Consider the following 15,634-nt stretch of genomic DNA (forward strand, 5'->3'; position numbering starts at 1 on the left):
TTTGTTAAGTCAAACAATGGAAACATTTAAAGAGGACATGAAGTATATTACATTTATAAGTCTAGCTTGAGCTATTTTATTTATTTATTTATTTTCATTAGTTTGAACTATTTTAAAGATTAGCTACGTTTGTAAATAGGACAAACATAAGCCAAAGTCTCTTTTAAAGTGATCTATAAATTTTGGTAGATTTATAAATAGCTGGTCAGACCTAAAACCTTAAGGAAAGACAAGGTTTTTAACTTTGTGAATTTAGTAATTTAGATATTAATCATAAAGCCAAAGCAAACTTCTGAAATGTCTCTGCAGACAAAAATTTTCAAGGACATTTTAAAAAGCCAACGCTAACAAAATTAAATTTGAGTCACTAAAAAAAAAATTTGCCAAGCCCTTCCGTCCTCCCCACGTCAAGTGCCACTCTTCCTCATCGGCTGCCTGTCGCCATCACTTCCTGTCACCTGAGATAGTCCTGGCCACGTCATCAGTCTGCTCAGATAGGTCCTGTCAGTGCCTATCTGCCCTTCCTTTGGCTATGGTTCCTTTGAGCTTCCAGTCACTGGTAAAGATCCAACCGTGTGTCCATTATTTACCATGTAACAGTTCCAGCCCACATAGGTCACTAAAATGATTTGTGCTAAATCCCAGTTCATATGATGGGATTAAATCTATCGTTCCATGGTGTCTCATGGTTTTCCGCAAAGGGCATCATCAGACCCAGGAACCCTATTCCTTGAGAATCTGTTACTTCCCCAATCCTTTGTAAGAAAACCAGTTTCTCTGGGGCCATGGCCTCCTGGCATGCCATTTGACTTCTGGCCTCCTATGTCTGTCCCCATCTGCTGACTCCCTAGTCCCTTCCTCCCATTTGCTGAAGGCTTTGACACCAGCCCATAGAATCCTTCTTCCCAAGATCTTCCAGCAGCCCAGGGGGCTTCACTGTTCCCAAAGCCTCTCTGTCCCTTTACCTCCTCCGCCCAGAAGATTCCCTCTGCGCTATCTCAGCCACTCCCTGGACTTGGTCATTACTTACAGTCGACCAAGCTCTCAATGACTAACTCGGGCCTCTTGCATCTTGCTCAGAGTCACTGATTTCCTTCCTCTTTCCCCAATCCATTCGTCATCTCCTTCCTTCTCTTCCTTGCTCATTCAGTGCAGCTTGAGGCAAACGTTTGGGGCAAGCTGGCGTTCACAGGCAGAGGGGTCAGCAGCCCCCGGGGCTCCCATTCTCTCAGCACCATATGGAGAGTTGTACTTGGCCCCAAAACTTCTGGTTCACCAGGAAAGAGCTCCTTCCCTCTCTTTATAGGGAAAATACCCAGCTGACTGTGGCCACCAGATAGTTGGAACATTCACACCAGCTGCTGGGTTTGGGGGGCGGGGGTGGTTGGGGCGCCAGCAGGAGGCCTCGGGGATCTGAGAGAGTGCACAGCCCCTCTTGTTTACAATCTTCATAACACCTTCATTTGGTGTTGCCAAACACGGGCCTGAAGATCAGGGCTTTACCTCCTAAGACCTACCCAGTCTCCATAAGGCTTCCCTGTTCTTCAGTATGAACAATTTGTGTTTCCTCACTATAATAGCATGTAAAATCCTACACAAAATGCTTCACGCCCTCCCAGCCCTGAATCAGATTGCTCTACCAAATAGAAATTCTAGAGCCAGCACTGTCTCTTCTCCTCCTGTTTCTGTTTCTCCTGTATAACACTCAATCCCAAACCTAAAAGTGCCCTCCTGCCTGTTTTCTTAGAGGACAACAGGCATTTTTATTCCATTTCTCTCGCTAAGGCCCCTGCACTCCCCACCAGCTGTTACACTTGCAGCACGCTCCTCCCGCCATTGACCACCCATCTTCACCCCCTCATATCCTCTCAGGGATGACTTTACTTCTTACTTCACAGAGCACACTAAAGCCGTCTGAAGAAATCCCCTCAACTTCCCACTTCTGAACCTCCATCCACACCCATCCTCCTCCCTCCTGCCACAGTAGAAGGGGGATCCCTCGTCCCAGTGTGGTCGGTCCACCCCCCCACCTCTACCCTACCCCCAGCCCGGTCCAGTAGGGAACATTGTCCCTCCCTGTGTCCTCTCTCTCTTGTACTTTCTGCCACTCCACCCCAACCAGACCACTCCTACCAATATTTACACCTGTTCAAGTCTCTTCTGGTTATTTAAAAAACAAACAAAAACTCATCTCCCTCAAGCTTCTCTCTGTCTCTCTCCCTCTCTCCCCCTTCATAGTCCAAATTCTGAAAAGAGCTCTTTATATTCACTGTCCCCATTTCTTCACCTCTTGCCCAGTCTGCGCTCCTCTGCAGCCTGGCTTCCGCCCCTATCATTTCAAACAGCACTTGCAAAGATCATCGATGGCCGCCATGTTGCTAACTCCCGATATTTTTTATTCTTCACATTGCCTAACCTGTCCTAGCAGATAGCATTGCTGATCGCTCCTTCCTTCTTAAGACATTCTCTCCCTTTGTTTCCAGGACCGCACACACCTAGTTTTCCCCTTCAACTCTCCTTTTCAAACTTATCCTTCCCTACCCTCTATCCCAAATCTAGGTCCCAGGTCACTCCTCACTGGCTGCTTGCTTCCTAAGGAACCTCAGTCATGCCCATCCACATGCCAGTTCCTCTCAAATTTAAGTCTCCTGCCCAGACATCTCATCCAAGCCTAGGTGAGACATCTGTCTACTTGGCTGTCTCAGAACATATCCACTCAACATATCCACAGCTCAGCTCATAATTATTTCTTGTCGAGGCCGGTCCTTTTCCGGCGGTCTTTATGTTAACATGTGGTGCCCAGCATTCATCCAGATGCACCTGCTACAGGACTTAGTCCTACCGATTTTACCTCGAATCCACCCAACTCCTGTTATTCCCATGACCATGACCCAGCTGCCTTACTCTAAAACAACCTCCAGATCTACTTCACCTTCTCTGTATCCCTTCGTTCACACTGCATCTAGCAGCTCTGTTTTGTCATTTTAAATTTTCAAGTAGCTCCATTTTCAAAAGGTAACAAGAAACAGGTAAAATTGATTTTAATTACATTTTATTTCACCCCAAATATTATCATTCCAACATGGAATCAATCTGTTAAAATGAATGAGACATTTTACATTCTTGTTTTCATACTAAGTCTATGAAACCCAGTGCATATTTTACATTTGCAGTAAATCCCAACTAAGACCAACAACATTTCAAGTGTTCAAGAGCCATGAGTAGCCAGTAGCTACCGTTATTGGACAGTACAGATCTAGAATGATCTTTCTGCAGCGCAAAATCTGATCATTTCACACTACCCCCGTATTGAAAATTCTTCTGTGACTTCTGGATTGTCCTTGGGATGAGGACATCCTAATCCAGGTGGACCGCACGGCCCTGCGGGGTCTGTGGAATGACTTCTGCTTAAACTCCTGGTCTCTGTCTCTTCTCCCCCTCACCATCGGTGTGCCAGCCACATTGGTCTTTCAGGTTTTCAGACACACAGAGTTTCCACCCTGCACACATCCCTTGCATAGCCCTTTTGTGAAAGCTGTCCTCTACCACACGCCCTTCACCATCACTGTCCACTCTCCCAGCACCAACCCCACCTGCCATAGACACTCTCACTTCTGGTCTCGACTCACCCTCGTGTCCCTACTCTAAAGCTAGATATGTGTCCCTATCCTTCGTAGCATTTATCTCCCTTTCTAACTACCCACCCACTTGTATGATTAATGTCTAACTCTCTCACCAGGATGTGAAAAGGAATTTGTTTTTATTTAGTTCCTCATTGCATCCTCAATGGTTACCCAGTAACTTGCATATAATAGGCATTTGATAAAAACTTTTGAATAAGTAAATGAGCAAATCAAGATAATCAGGAAATAAGGAACTATAAATTGGGGTACAGAAGTCAGGGAACACTATCAAGTTTGGCAAGTCGAATCCAAAGTGGGGATGGAGGAGGGGAAGGAAATTACTCTTGTTGAGACTCTGTCTTGTGCCAAGACCTCTGCTCATTGTTCTGCGTGTGTTCGTTTAAACCTATAGCGAGTCTATGAGGCGGGTATCCCCTCATTTTAAATTCAAGGAGGCTCAGAAGGGCCCAGGAACCTGCTAAGTAACACAATTGGGATTAGAACCACCATCTGTCTGATTTCAGAGCCCACATGATTTCACTAGATCTCCATAGACAGCTTCCCCTGCTTCATCATCTTGCTACACGTATTCAGTGAGAATGTTAGTCAACGCTCAAATACTAGAAAACTGAATTTTTGATGGGATGTGTGTCTGTGTGCCCATTTTGTTGCAAGATTTCTTTACACAAACGTGGCCCAAATGCACTGCACAGTTCAAGGATGATTGCCACACGGGAGAATCACGAGCGGGACAAACGCTGCCTACAAGGATGTCATTACCCTTGTAAGTCCCGGAAGAAAGTTAAACGATAATTGAATGATGGCTTGAGTACGGGACACTGAAATCCCAGTTGATTTTCAGTCCTGTTTAAGTGAGGTCATGTATCCAATGCGCTAACAGAATGCTTGGCCTACAGAAAGAGATGAATAATTACCAGCTATTATGACCATCATTATCATGGCAGCTTTTCACTTCCTTTCCTACCGAAATATACAGGTTCTTAAAAATATGCGACGCCGGGTCCAAAAGACTCCCTCTGAGTCGCTGCCATAAATCAGCCTCTGGAGTGACTCGGGGCAGCCACCAACTATGGCCCATGCAGCGCACATCCAAAGCTGACTGGACTGATTTCCAGGGCTCTGCGCATCCCGTTGCGCCCCCACCTCCACAGCATGATGGGATTATGGAGACGGGGCCTGTTGAGGGCCCGTGCTGTGTCTCTTCCACGTGCTAGCTTTATGATCCAGCAGTTTTCACATGTGTTAACTGGGGGGATGATGCTTACCCAGCATCCAGCACCCAGGACCTGGTAAACACTCAGTGTTAGCTGTTCGTTTTAGGAAAGGCCGTAGGATTTAAACTACGGGAACTTCATCCTCTCTAGTTTGCTCTAGGTTCGGCCAGTCAAATCAAATTGTTGACAGAGCAGGATGTAAATAATGAGGACATCTGCCCTGGGAGAAAAGAATATCCTATAGTCACTTCTGGCTCCCGTCACCTTTGATTTCCTGATTCAAGGGGCTCCGACCCCTACACCCCCAGAACCTGTTGGGCTTTGTGACGGCATCACCAGGTCAGGAGGAAACCGCAGGAATGTGAGTCTGCTATGGGTACAGTGGGGTCGAGTCCTACCTTAACTGTTCATCTGTCAAACGGTCCAGAGAGCCTAGTGGAAAGTTAGGATGCCATAGCTCTTGTCTGTTGTGAGAAAAAATATTTCAGAGTGATTTTAAAATATTTCTGACAACATGAAGATAGAACAGGAAGGCAGTGTGGGGCAGTGGTTACCAACAGAGACGGTGAGCCCTGTTGCTGACTGCACCAACTCACCCGAGTCCTGTCCCTGCCAAGTGAATGTCATAGAGTCGTGGAAATCAGGCAAGGCCCCAGGCAGGACGCACGCAGGGCCGGCATCCGTAAATGTGAGACATGGGTTGTTTGGTAAGTGGAGCCAAATGAATAAATGTGTTTCTTTTATGGAAAATCAATGGGAGAAGCACAGCTGTCTGTCAATATCAGGGCACAAACATTAGGCAAAAGTAGGTAACGATGGGGGAATGAGAAGAGAAAGGGGGATTGTAGGTCAGTTGACTGAGGAACTTTTAGACATGAAATCACACAGCTTCAAAGCTGTGTTGACAAAGAATAAAAATTTGGAGAGAAAATTAAACGACGTGAATGGGTGTGGACTTCTGGGTAGATCTTTTCCCCCCACTCTTTCCTAAAAAGCATTTGTTTTTGATCTTAAGAGAATTGCGAGGGAAATTATCAGATAAACGACTACTGTTCAAATGATCAGGCCCCAAACCTGTCTAGTCTCTGGCCCACGGAAGCATAAAGCCCAGCAGGTGAGAAGACACCTTGTCCAGTGTAGACTGAGTGTAAAATCACTAATGCTCCCCATCACTTTACTCTCAAAAAGGCAGACATTATCAAGCAAGAATTGTTCCTGAGGGACCCCGAAGGGACAAACTGGCCAACAATTCTCTATGGAAATTGTGCTGTAAACAGCATTCATTTGGATTAATAAGCGCCTTTGATAAAAGGCACACACACCAAGAAATGTAATTATTACTGGGCTTTTCGACTTTGATGTGACTATTGTCTCCTTCTTGACAACGGGATGAGCTCAGTTTCCCTCAGAAAGTAAGGGTGTTGCTGGACTGAGTAGAGGTGCTGTTTTGAGGCAGACAGCATTGCCTCAGGCAGGCTCAGCTGGAACAGAAAAAGGAAAGTGTTTGGGAAGAAGGGGAATCCCTCCAAAGTAGAGACTCGAGTCCAGGAAACACGAGGGGACAGAAAAAGGAGGTGGGGAGGAACCCACTGCATGAAACCTCACTGTGGAGGCATTTTGCCTCTTCGTCCAGGGAGGGCTACAGGCCTAGTCTGCTGGCCCAGCGGTGACTTATCGTTACTCCCTCTCACAGGAGAGAGTCATGGGACTTGGCTTTGGGAAGGAAAGGGCCATTGCTCTCTTTTCCAAGAATGAGGGACAGCTCTGCCAGGACAGTTCTCCCTGGTGCTCGCAGAAACACCAGAAGAGTTGCTCTGTTTCCAGCCTCAGAAACTTGCACAACTGGGTCCCCACCAGCTATGCCAGGAACCGGGCCGGGTGACTCTGTTCGGCTCCCCGCTGTCCAATGAGCGAACAGAATAGGTTGCCTTATTTGCTCTTGCATGATATGGGCCACAGAAATTTCAGTTTTAGGAAGTGAAAGTGACTGTGGAGAGCCCAGACTTCCTTTAGGATGGAAACTGTCCCTTGCCTGGCGACAGGCAGGGTTTGCAGAGGGAGGGTAGGAAGAGGCAACTATCAAGCACCTACTGGGTGCCCGGGGGACTCTTTCAGTCACCACATGTTCATTCAGCATGTCTTCTTGTCAGGCACAGTGCTAGCTCTAGGGGGACCAGCACAGAAGACGTGGTCCCTGCCCTCAAGAAGCTCACAGTCGTGCGGAAGAGACAAATCGAGCAAGTAGTTCCAAGAGGGACAACCTGAACCTGAGCAACAGGACCCAGGAGGCACAAGTCTCTTAACATCCCTATTAAAGAATTATGACCCCATTTTGCAGATGGGCAGCCTGAGGCTCATAGACATTAGAGAAGCATCGTCAGGATTTGAACCACCGACATCTAATTCCACAGCCCGTGTTCTTCCTATGGCTGAATTTAGGATCCGCCATTTGCAGGTCACCAGGGTGACAGCATGAAAACAATTTACTCTTTTATAAGACGTTCATACCCTCAAAGGGTGAAGAGCTGCACAAATGGATCTATTTACTGAGAGTATTAGAAGGGGAAGCCACAGGAAATGGGGGTGGGTGGGTGGCCCCGAGTGTGTCATTCAGTGTTTCAGGGCCTCGGGTTCTTGGGAATGTTACCTCTTTAAGGGGCTGTTAAAAGTTTAAATTAGGGGAGGGCCACCTGGGTGGCTCAGCGGGTTAAGCGGCTGCCTTCGGCTCAGGTCGTGATCCCGGGGTCCTGGGATCGAGCCCCACATCGGGCTTCCTGCTCGGCGTGGAGTCTGCTTCTCCCTCTCTCTGCCCCCCACCCACTACTCATGTGCTCTCTCTCTCTCTCAAATAAGTAAATAAAATCTTTAAAAAGAAAAGGTTAAATTAGATGGTAGACGTGAAAAGTAGTCTGTGAACTCAAACCACTGTTCTCATGCTTATTACTATTACTACTTTTCAGCTTGGAAGACAGAGCACCTCCCTTGGGAGCACAGGGCAGGGGTGCTTGCTGCCCAGTTTGAATGATTTGAGTTCCCTAGTGGCAAGCTTCCTCGCCCATCACACAAGCCACTGTGTGCAGAGGTCACCTGGCCGCCTTCACGTTGCCCTGTGGGTATCTGGGCTCGGTGAACTGTGCAGAAAGCTGCCCCCCCAGCAGCTGCCCTGCCATCAGTCAGGGAGAAGCAGCCCTTTGCCTCTGGCCCGGTGGCCACGTGTGTTCTGCCAGCATCCATGGAAATGAGACCGGCTAGTTTGCACTGAGAGGAAAATCTCCAGTACTTTGTTGTTCTTCACAGTGCTATCTTCATCTCCTGTTGCTGAGTTCACGGATGGCCACGAACTCAGCGGCTTAAAACAACACAGGTTTTCTTTAAAAAAAAAAAAAAAGATTTTATTTATTTATTTGACAGAGAGAGAGACACAGCGAGAGCAGGAACACAAGCAGGGGGAGTGGGAGAGGGAGAAGCAGGCTTCCTGTGGAGCAGGGAGCCCCATGTGGAGCCCGATGCGGGGCTCGATCCCGGGACCCTGGGATCATGACCTGAGCCGAAGGCAGACGCTTAACCGACTGAGCCACCCAGACTCTCCTATAGGTTTTCTATCTTACAGAGTGCTGGAGGGCAGACACTCCAAATGGGTTTCCTTGTGCTAAAAACAAGGAGTCTGAGGGCTGCAACCCTTGCTGGCGGCTCTAGGGGAAAATCTGTTCCCTTGCCTTCTCTGCCTTCTAGAGGCCACCCGCATTCCGTGGCTTGTGCCTCTCTCCTCCATCTTCTTTTTTTTTTTTTTTTCAAAGATTTTATTCATGTATTTGAGAGAGAGAGAAAATGAGAGACAGAGAGCACGAGAGGGAGGAGGGTCAGAGGGAGAAGCAGACTCCCCGCCGAGCAGGGAGCCCGATGCGGGACTCGATCCAGGGACTCCGGGATCATGACCTGAGCCGAAGGCAGTCGCCTAACCAACCGAGCCACCCAGGCGCCCCTTTCCTCCATCTTCTTGTCACTCCAGCTCTCCTCTTACTTATAAGGACACTGGTGTCTACACTGGGCCTCCCCAGATAATCCAGAATAATCTCCCCATCTCAAAACCAGCTGATTAGCACCCTTAATTCTACCAGCAACCTTAATTCCTCTTGCCCCAGTAGCATACCGTGTTCACAGGTTCCAGGGATGAGGATGAGGACATCTTTGGGGGACCATTATTCTACCACAAGCTGTACTGAAAGGACTCACAGAAGTTTGATAGTTGACAGAGGGAAGCCACTTCACAATAGGACATTTACCACAAAACATCCACCTATTTGATTTCTGGCCGCCTCTTCATCAGTCAGGAGAATTTTAACTATCATTATATAATAAATATAGTATGTTTATGAAGTTGCCTATGTGAGAAAGGGCGCTTTGCCAAATTGAGGCCCATCCTCATGACTTTCATTTTGAGGTTCATCTTTAAAACCACCAGATTCCACTAAGTGACTTCACATACATTATATAGCCCAAATTGTAAGTCAGACCGTTCCAGACATGTTCAGCGAAAATACTGATAGCCAGTTTCTCATGACACAATTAAGACCAATGCAAATTTTGTTTTATTGATATGGATTAAGAAACACTTATTTTACATGATCCTATTTTTTGCTTTAGCATAAAGTTAATTCTACCATGGATCAAATCCTATCAGCTTGGTGCCTAATGAGACTTGGAATTCAACAGTAATCTTATGACAAAGTTTAACTGCTATTGCCATTCCAATACATGTGATATGTATATGTAATGCATTTACTATGTGTGCATCTTTTATGTAATGCATTTATTATGGGCAACTATCTCTCTTTTAAGTTAAGCAAAACAAAGTTCTTTCTCATTTTTTCATTCATCCAGTAAATATTTATTGAGTGCCCACTATGTGCTAAGCAATGATGCTGAAGAAATACAAGTGAACGAAACTAAACTCTGCCCTCGTGAAGCTTAATTCTTTCAGGTAGAGGGGGAGACCACCATGGCAGGAATAGCTTCACTGGGTCCTCTGCTCGGGCTCTCACCCAGATGAAATCCAGGTGCTGACTGGGCCTCTCATCACAGGCTAAGCTGGGAAGAAATTCACTTCCAAGCTCCCCTCATGGTTTTGGCCAAATTCATTTCCTCAAGTTTTGGGTTGAGGTTTCAGTTTCTTGCTTGGGGTCATTGTTGGCTCCTAGACGAGGCCACCTGCAGTTTCTTGCCACTTGGGCTTCTCCAACATGACCCCTTACTTTATGACAGCTTTCCTTTTCAAAGACAGCCAAAGAGAGAGTTTGCTAGAAAGACGGAATCTTATACAAAGTAACATAATTATGGGAGTCACATCCCATCACCTTCACCATATTCTATTGGTTACAAGTAAGTCACGGGTCCCCCTACACGTGACAGGAGGATATTATATAAAGCATAAGCACCAGGATTTAGGGATCATGGGGACCACTTTAGGGTCTACCTGCCACATTCTGGGACCCAGGATGAGTCCAAGGGACCAGCCGTTGTGCATAAGGGAAACTCTAGAACATGGCCTCACCCAACCACAATCTGACCACACGTCCAGAAGGCAGAGACGTGGAAATACTTGGTGAGTAGCACTGATGACCTCTACAAACAAATAAGTAAATATACAATATGTTGAGTAATATTAAATGCTTAAGTACTTTATTTTATGTATTTGTTTATATTTATATTTTATTTATTTATAAATATATTTACCTATAAATAAATAAAATAAAGTAAAGGGGAAAGGGCTGATGGAATATGCGAATGTATATCGGTCCACACAGGTTATGCTGCTCTAACAAACATACGGACTCCACTGTGGGTCCCGGCAAGTCTCCGGGGAAATTTGCTCTAGGCAGTTACTCGATAATTCAGGCTACATCCTCCTGTGATCAAACCATCTGGAACATGTGGTCTGCTCTCTTGAAACAGCAGAGGATAAACATCGGTATTATACATTGGCTCTTAAATGCTTTAACCCAGGAGTGACACACGTGATTGTTGCGAAAATTCATTGTCCAAAGTAATAATGGGCAAGGAAGTACAATCTCTGTGTGGGCATGATCAGAAAAGACCTCTCTAATAAGGTGATACTTGGATAGACACCTAAAGGGAGGGAAGGAGTGTCACGTGCCTATCCAGGGAATGAGTGTTTCAGGTGGAGAAGAGTCAGTGCAAAGTCGTGGAGGCTGGTGCATTCTCGGTGTATCTGAGAAATGGCTGGAATAAAGTAAGAAAGACAGGGTAGGAGAGAGATGAGGTGATGGGCAGTCAGATCATGTACAGTCTTGGGTGCTATGGACTTAAGCATCATGGGAAGCCATGAGTAGGTACTGAGTGGAAGTGTGACATCGTCGGGCATACTGAAAGGACCACTCCTGGTTGCTCTGTTCAGAAAACACTATCTCGATAGTTTATCTTTCAAACAAAAAGCCCCTGTACCCTATAATCCAGCATTGGTCAGCTGGAGCATACCGTGCTCTCTTAAACCTTGGCTCTCCCAGAAGTACCTCTGAGATTGGATCTTTGCACTATTTTATTTTTTCTTTCAGAATGTATTAATTCTATATTTCACTTTGAATAATTATTGGACAGAAGTCGCCTTTCCAGTCATTCTTAGAGATCTGATCGCACTTGCAAATGGATACTTTTCAATGACGTGCTTTTTATGATCCCATCAACTTCTGATATTCTGCAGAAAACAGAGAGAGTAGGTATTTGGTTTTCTCCTTCTGAATCCCAGACTGAAAGAGAAGCCTCTATTTGAGCATGCTATTATGCAGCAGAAGGAAAGAGTAAAAGACGAGGGACCATGCAGGGCCTATTAGAGCTTCTCTTGGAAATTGGCACATTGTCACCTTTGCCCACCTTCCATGGCCGAAACAAGACATTAGGCCAAACCTGATGATGGGGCAAGGAATCACAGAGAGGTGCTGTGCACCACAGGGGAGATAGTGGGTGGGATCTACCCTGTGTCCAACTGAAATCAGTCTGATCTGAGACCTCCTTAGGGGTCATCAGCACAGAGTAAAGGCTGCAGCTGAGTGTGGAGTTCTCTAGGGAGGGAGAGAAGGCCCAGGGCCCAGTCTTGTCATTCACTCACAGGGGAATAGCGAGGCCAGGAGAGGAGTTAGGAAACGAGGAGTAATGGGGAGCAGAAGAGAACTTCCAGTGGGAGAATTTATAGTAGGAGAGGTTCAAAAAGGAGGGCTGGTCTGGAGGGTCAGATCTCATGGAGAAGTGGAGGATCCACTGCCTTGATGAGAGATGCCAGATCCCACTGGGGATATCTTAGAGTCACTGACTTCCTGGTTCAGGTCACCAGGATATGGCAACGTGAACAGCAAAGACATAGCTACAACTCAGGGGCGCCTGGGTGACTCGGTTGAGCGTCCGACTGTTGATTTTGGCTCAGGTCATGATCTCAGGGTTGTGGGGTTGAGCCCCTCATCGGGCTCCCCACTCAGTTGAGAGTCTGCTTCTCTCTCTCCCTCTCCCTTTGCCCCTCCCCCCACTCTCACACACTCTCTCTCTCAAATAAATATGGGTCATCTGTGTGGCTCAGTCAGTTAAGCATCCAACTCTTGGTTTGGCTCAGGTCATGACCTCAGGGTGGTGGAATCAAGCCCAGCGTCGGGTTTCCCACTCAGTGGGGAATCTGCTTCCCTCTCTCACCCTCTGTCCCTCCCCTGGACCACACGCACACGCTCTCTCGTTCGCGTGCGCATGCTCTCTCTCTCTGAAATAAATAAAATCTTAAAAAAATAAATAAATAAATCTTAAAAAAAAGATAGCTACAGTTCAGCTTCCGTCTTCTGCTGCTGTGGCCTTTCTCAGACACTTTCCACTCTGCTGTGTACAGGTAGATGTCCTGTCATTCAGGCATTGAACTTTCATTAAGTGCCTTCCGTGGGCCAAGTACTGGACTGAGCATTTTGGTGGGGGAGGGAGAGAGGTGTAGTTCAGGAAGGGATACAAGTTATCAGTAGCTATGCCCAAAGCAGATGCCCAGTGGGAAAGATGTCTAAGGGAGCAAGGAGCCTTGCCCTGCGCCCGAGGTCCTGCTCAGCGGCTGAAGACTGGCATGAACCAGCCTAGGCCTCTCCCAGCTCGAAGATTCCCTGATTGCCCCTGTGTGTTAGGCCAGCTTCTCTCACAGGAATGACTGGAGAAGAACAAAAGGAAACAAAGCAGCAGTATATAAACATCTGATTTTAGCAACAAGGTGGGGTTATGACTCAGTTTATGCTCTTAGCTACAAAAGACACAGCCGAGTCTTACCCAGCTGACTCAAGGCTGTTGGCTCACCTGGGTTTCATGCCACATTAAAGAGCTTGCTGGCCATGTTTTCCCTTTATAATGCCCAACTATCCCAGTTGCCACAGGACTGTTTTGGCTTTATGTCCTGGGCCACTGGGTTGGCTGATCACCCGCCATCATCCCTTCTAGTGAATTCTGCAGTGAACTGCAAGGAACTGGTGTGGCAAAAACATGGATTTTAGTTAGCACCATGTGTGTGCTATTTGACTTCCAAGCTGCGTGATCTTAGAGGAGTTACTCATTATTTTAAAATGCAGATAATATTTGCCTCATGGGTTTGTTATAAAGTTCTCACCTCCCTTTGCTCCATGTCACTGGTCTCCGCTTTCGCACTTCCTGTTCCCTCTGTCCGGAAGGCATATTCTCAGATGGGCTCTTTCTTGTCATTCAGGTCTCTGCCTACCTGTTACCTCTTCCCAAGGTCTTCCTGACCCCTCACTCAGGAGGACCTCTCCCAATGCTCCAGGGGGCTCTTTGTCTTGTCCCCATCTGATTTCCTTCCTAGTGCTGAACACGATCTGGAATTGCCTCGTTTATTTATGACCAAGGGTGGCAGCCTTCTAAAATGGCTTTCCCAGATCCCCATTTGCTGATATTCATCCCTCCCCCTGAGTGTGGGCAGGACCTAGGGACTTACTTCTACCAAATGGAATATGGCAAAGCGATGGGATGTCACTTCTGAGCTTATGTTCTAAAAGAGCGTAATTTCTCTCCCTCTCCCGCTCTCTCTCTCTCTCCTTGCTTGCTCTGATGAAGCTGTCGGAATGGACAGGTGGATGTGGCCAAACACTGAGGCAGCCTGTAGCCAACAACCAGCAAGATAGCACACCAATGAGCTTGGAAGTAAGTTCTCCCTCAGTGGAGCCTTAACGGGACTGCAGTCCCAGTCAACACCCTGATGGCGGCCTCGTGAGAAACCCCGAGGCAGAAGTCCCAAGCTAAGCCACAGAAACTGTGTGGTAATAAATGTTGTCATTTGAAATCACTGAATTCTGGGGTGATTTGTTATGCACCGATAAATAAATAATTAATATGCAGATATATTGTTTATTTCCTCCTCTGGAGTGTTCGCACCATGGCAGAAGGGACCATGCCTATCTTGTTCACTTTGGTATGCCAGAGCAAAACACATAATCTGGCACATGAGAGATGCTCGATTTTTTTTTTTTAAAGATTTTATTTATTTATTTGAGAGTGAGAGAGCACAAGAAGGGGGAGCGGGAGAGGGAGAAGCAGACTCCCCGCCGAGCAGGGAGCCCGATGCGGGACTCGATCCCGGGACTCCAGGATCATGACCTGAGCCGAAGGCAGTCGCTTAACCAACTGAGCCACCCAGGCGCCCGAGAGATGCTCGATTTTATTGAGTGAGCAGAGCATGAGGTCACAGGCTACCTACGGAGCATGCCAGGACCAATGAAATAAAAATTTGTTGAATAAATGAGTGATGCTGCAACTAATTGTGAGGGGCTAGGAAAAGAGAGAGACGCTGGGCTGACTTATCTTGAACTATCGAGTGCGTAGGCCCCTACCGTGGGCTCAGATGTTGAATGAATAAGTTCCTCAATGAACAAACAGAGGGAGAGGTTTGGTTTAGCGACAGACTGGAAGTGGTGGGCCTGGTGTTGACACGAGGAGCGTAAAATGCCAGCACGATGTCTAATAGGCACTCAGAAATAAGTCTAGCTTTTCACAGAATATGAAGCGAGAAAAACAGAATAGTGTATATATCCCATTTTTTAAAACACACAGACACACACGCGCATACACACACACACACAGACGCACGCAAACACATACACGCGCATACACACACGTGAGCATACACACACACACGTGCACACACACACAGTTTGGAAGGAAACATACCAAAATGTTAAGTGCTTCTTGATGGGTGGTAGGATTATAATGATTTTCTTTTCTTTCCTTTCGGTTATTCATATTTTCTACAGAAAGAACAAACAATAACAGTATTTCTGCTTAAAAAGCAGGGAAATGATGAATTTAAAAGTCAGTCTTATGTAAGCCACTGCAGATACAGGGGTGAAGGTGATAAGCCAGTGAGGAGAGCAGAGAGGACAGTGGGTGCTGAGGGCATTATCCCTCGTCATTTCCAAAGCAAAGTTTCTGGTTGGGTCGGAGCACAGACATCTGGTCTTGGCTGTCATGTATGGCCACCTTCCACGCTGCCAGGCTCACTCTGGCCCATCCTGACAGCCAGTTTTCTCGGAAACATTTCTCCACCTGCCCCTCAAGTCCCTTTCCTGCCCCCACAGCGGCCTAGCCGTTGTTCTTCCCACCCCCGCCTGTGGCCTGCCTCCTGCGGGCGGCCAGCTTCCGCAGCCCCTGCAGGCGGCCTCCACTCGACAGCTCCAGCGACGCCCCAGCGCCGTTCCCAGCGTCCCCCTGGGCGCAGCCAGCGTGAGAAACCGTGGCCAT

At 47.1% G+C, this 15,634-nt stretch overlaps 1 protein-coding gene across 1 annotated transcript in view; it reads right to left on the minus strand.

Moving 5' to 3' along the window:
- The window catches only part of LOC145720376 (toll-like receptor 2), a 27,738-nt gene extending 12,104 nt beyond the window's left edge, over positions 1–15,634 (minus strand). Inside the window, 2 exon segments of the mRNA XM_081813109.1 lie at positions 15,065–15,141; positions 15,496–15,634. Of these exon segments, the coding sequence (XP_081669235.1) occupies positions 15,065–15,141; positions 15,496–15,634 (216 nt within the window).

Source organism: Leptonychotes weddellii, chromosome 2 (assembly GCF_054177405.1).
Source record: "Leptonychotes weddellii isolate Sample4059 chromosome 2, ASM5417740v2, whole genome shotgun sequence".
Lineage (NCBI taxonomy): Eukaryota > Metazoa > Chordata > Mammalia > Carnivora > Phocidae > Leptonychotes > Leptonychotes weddellii.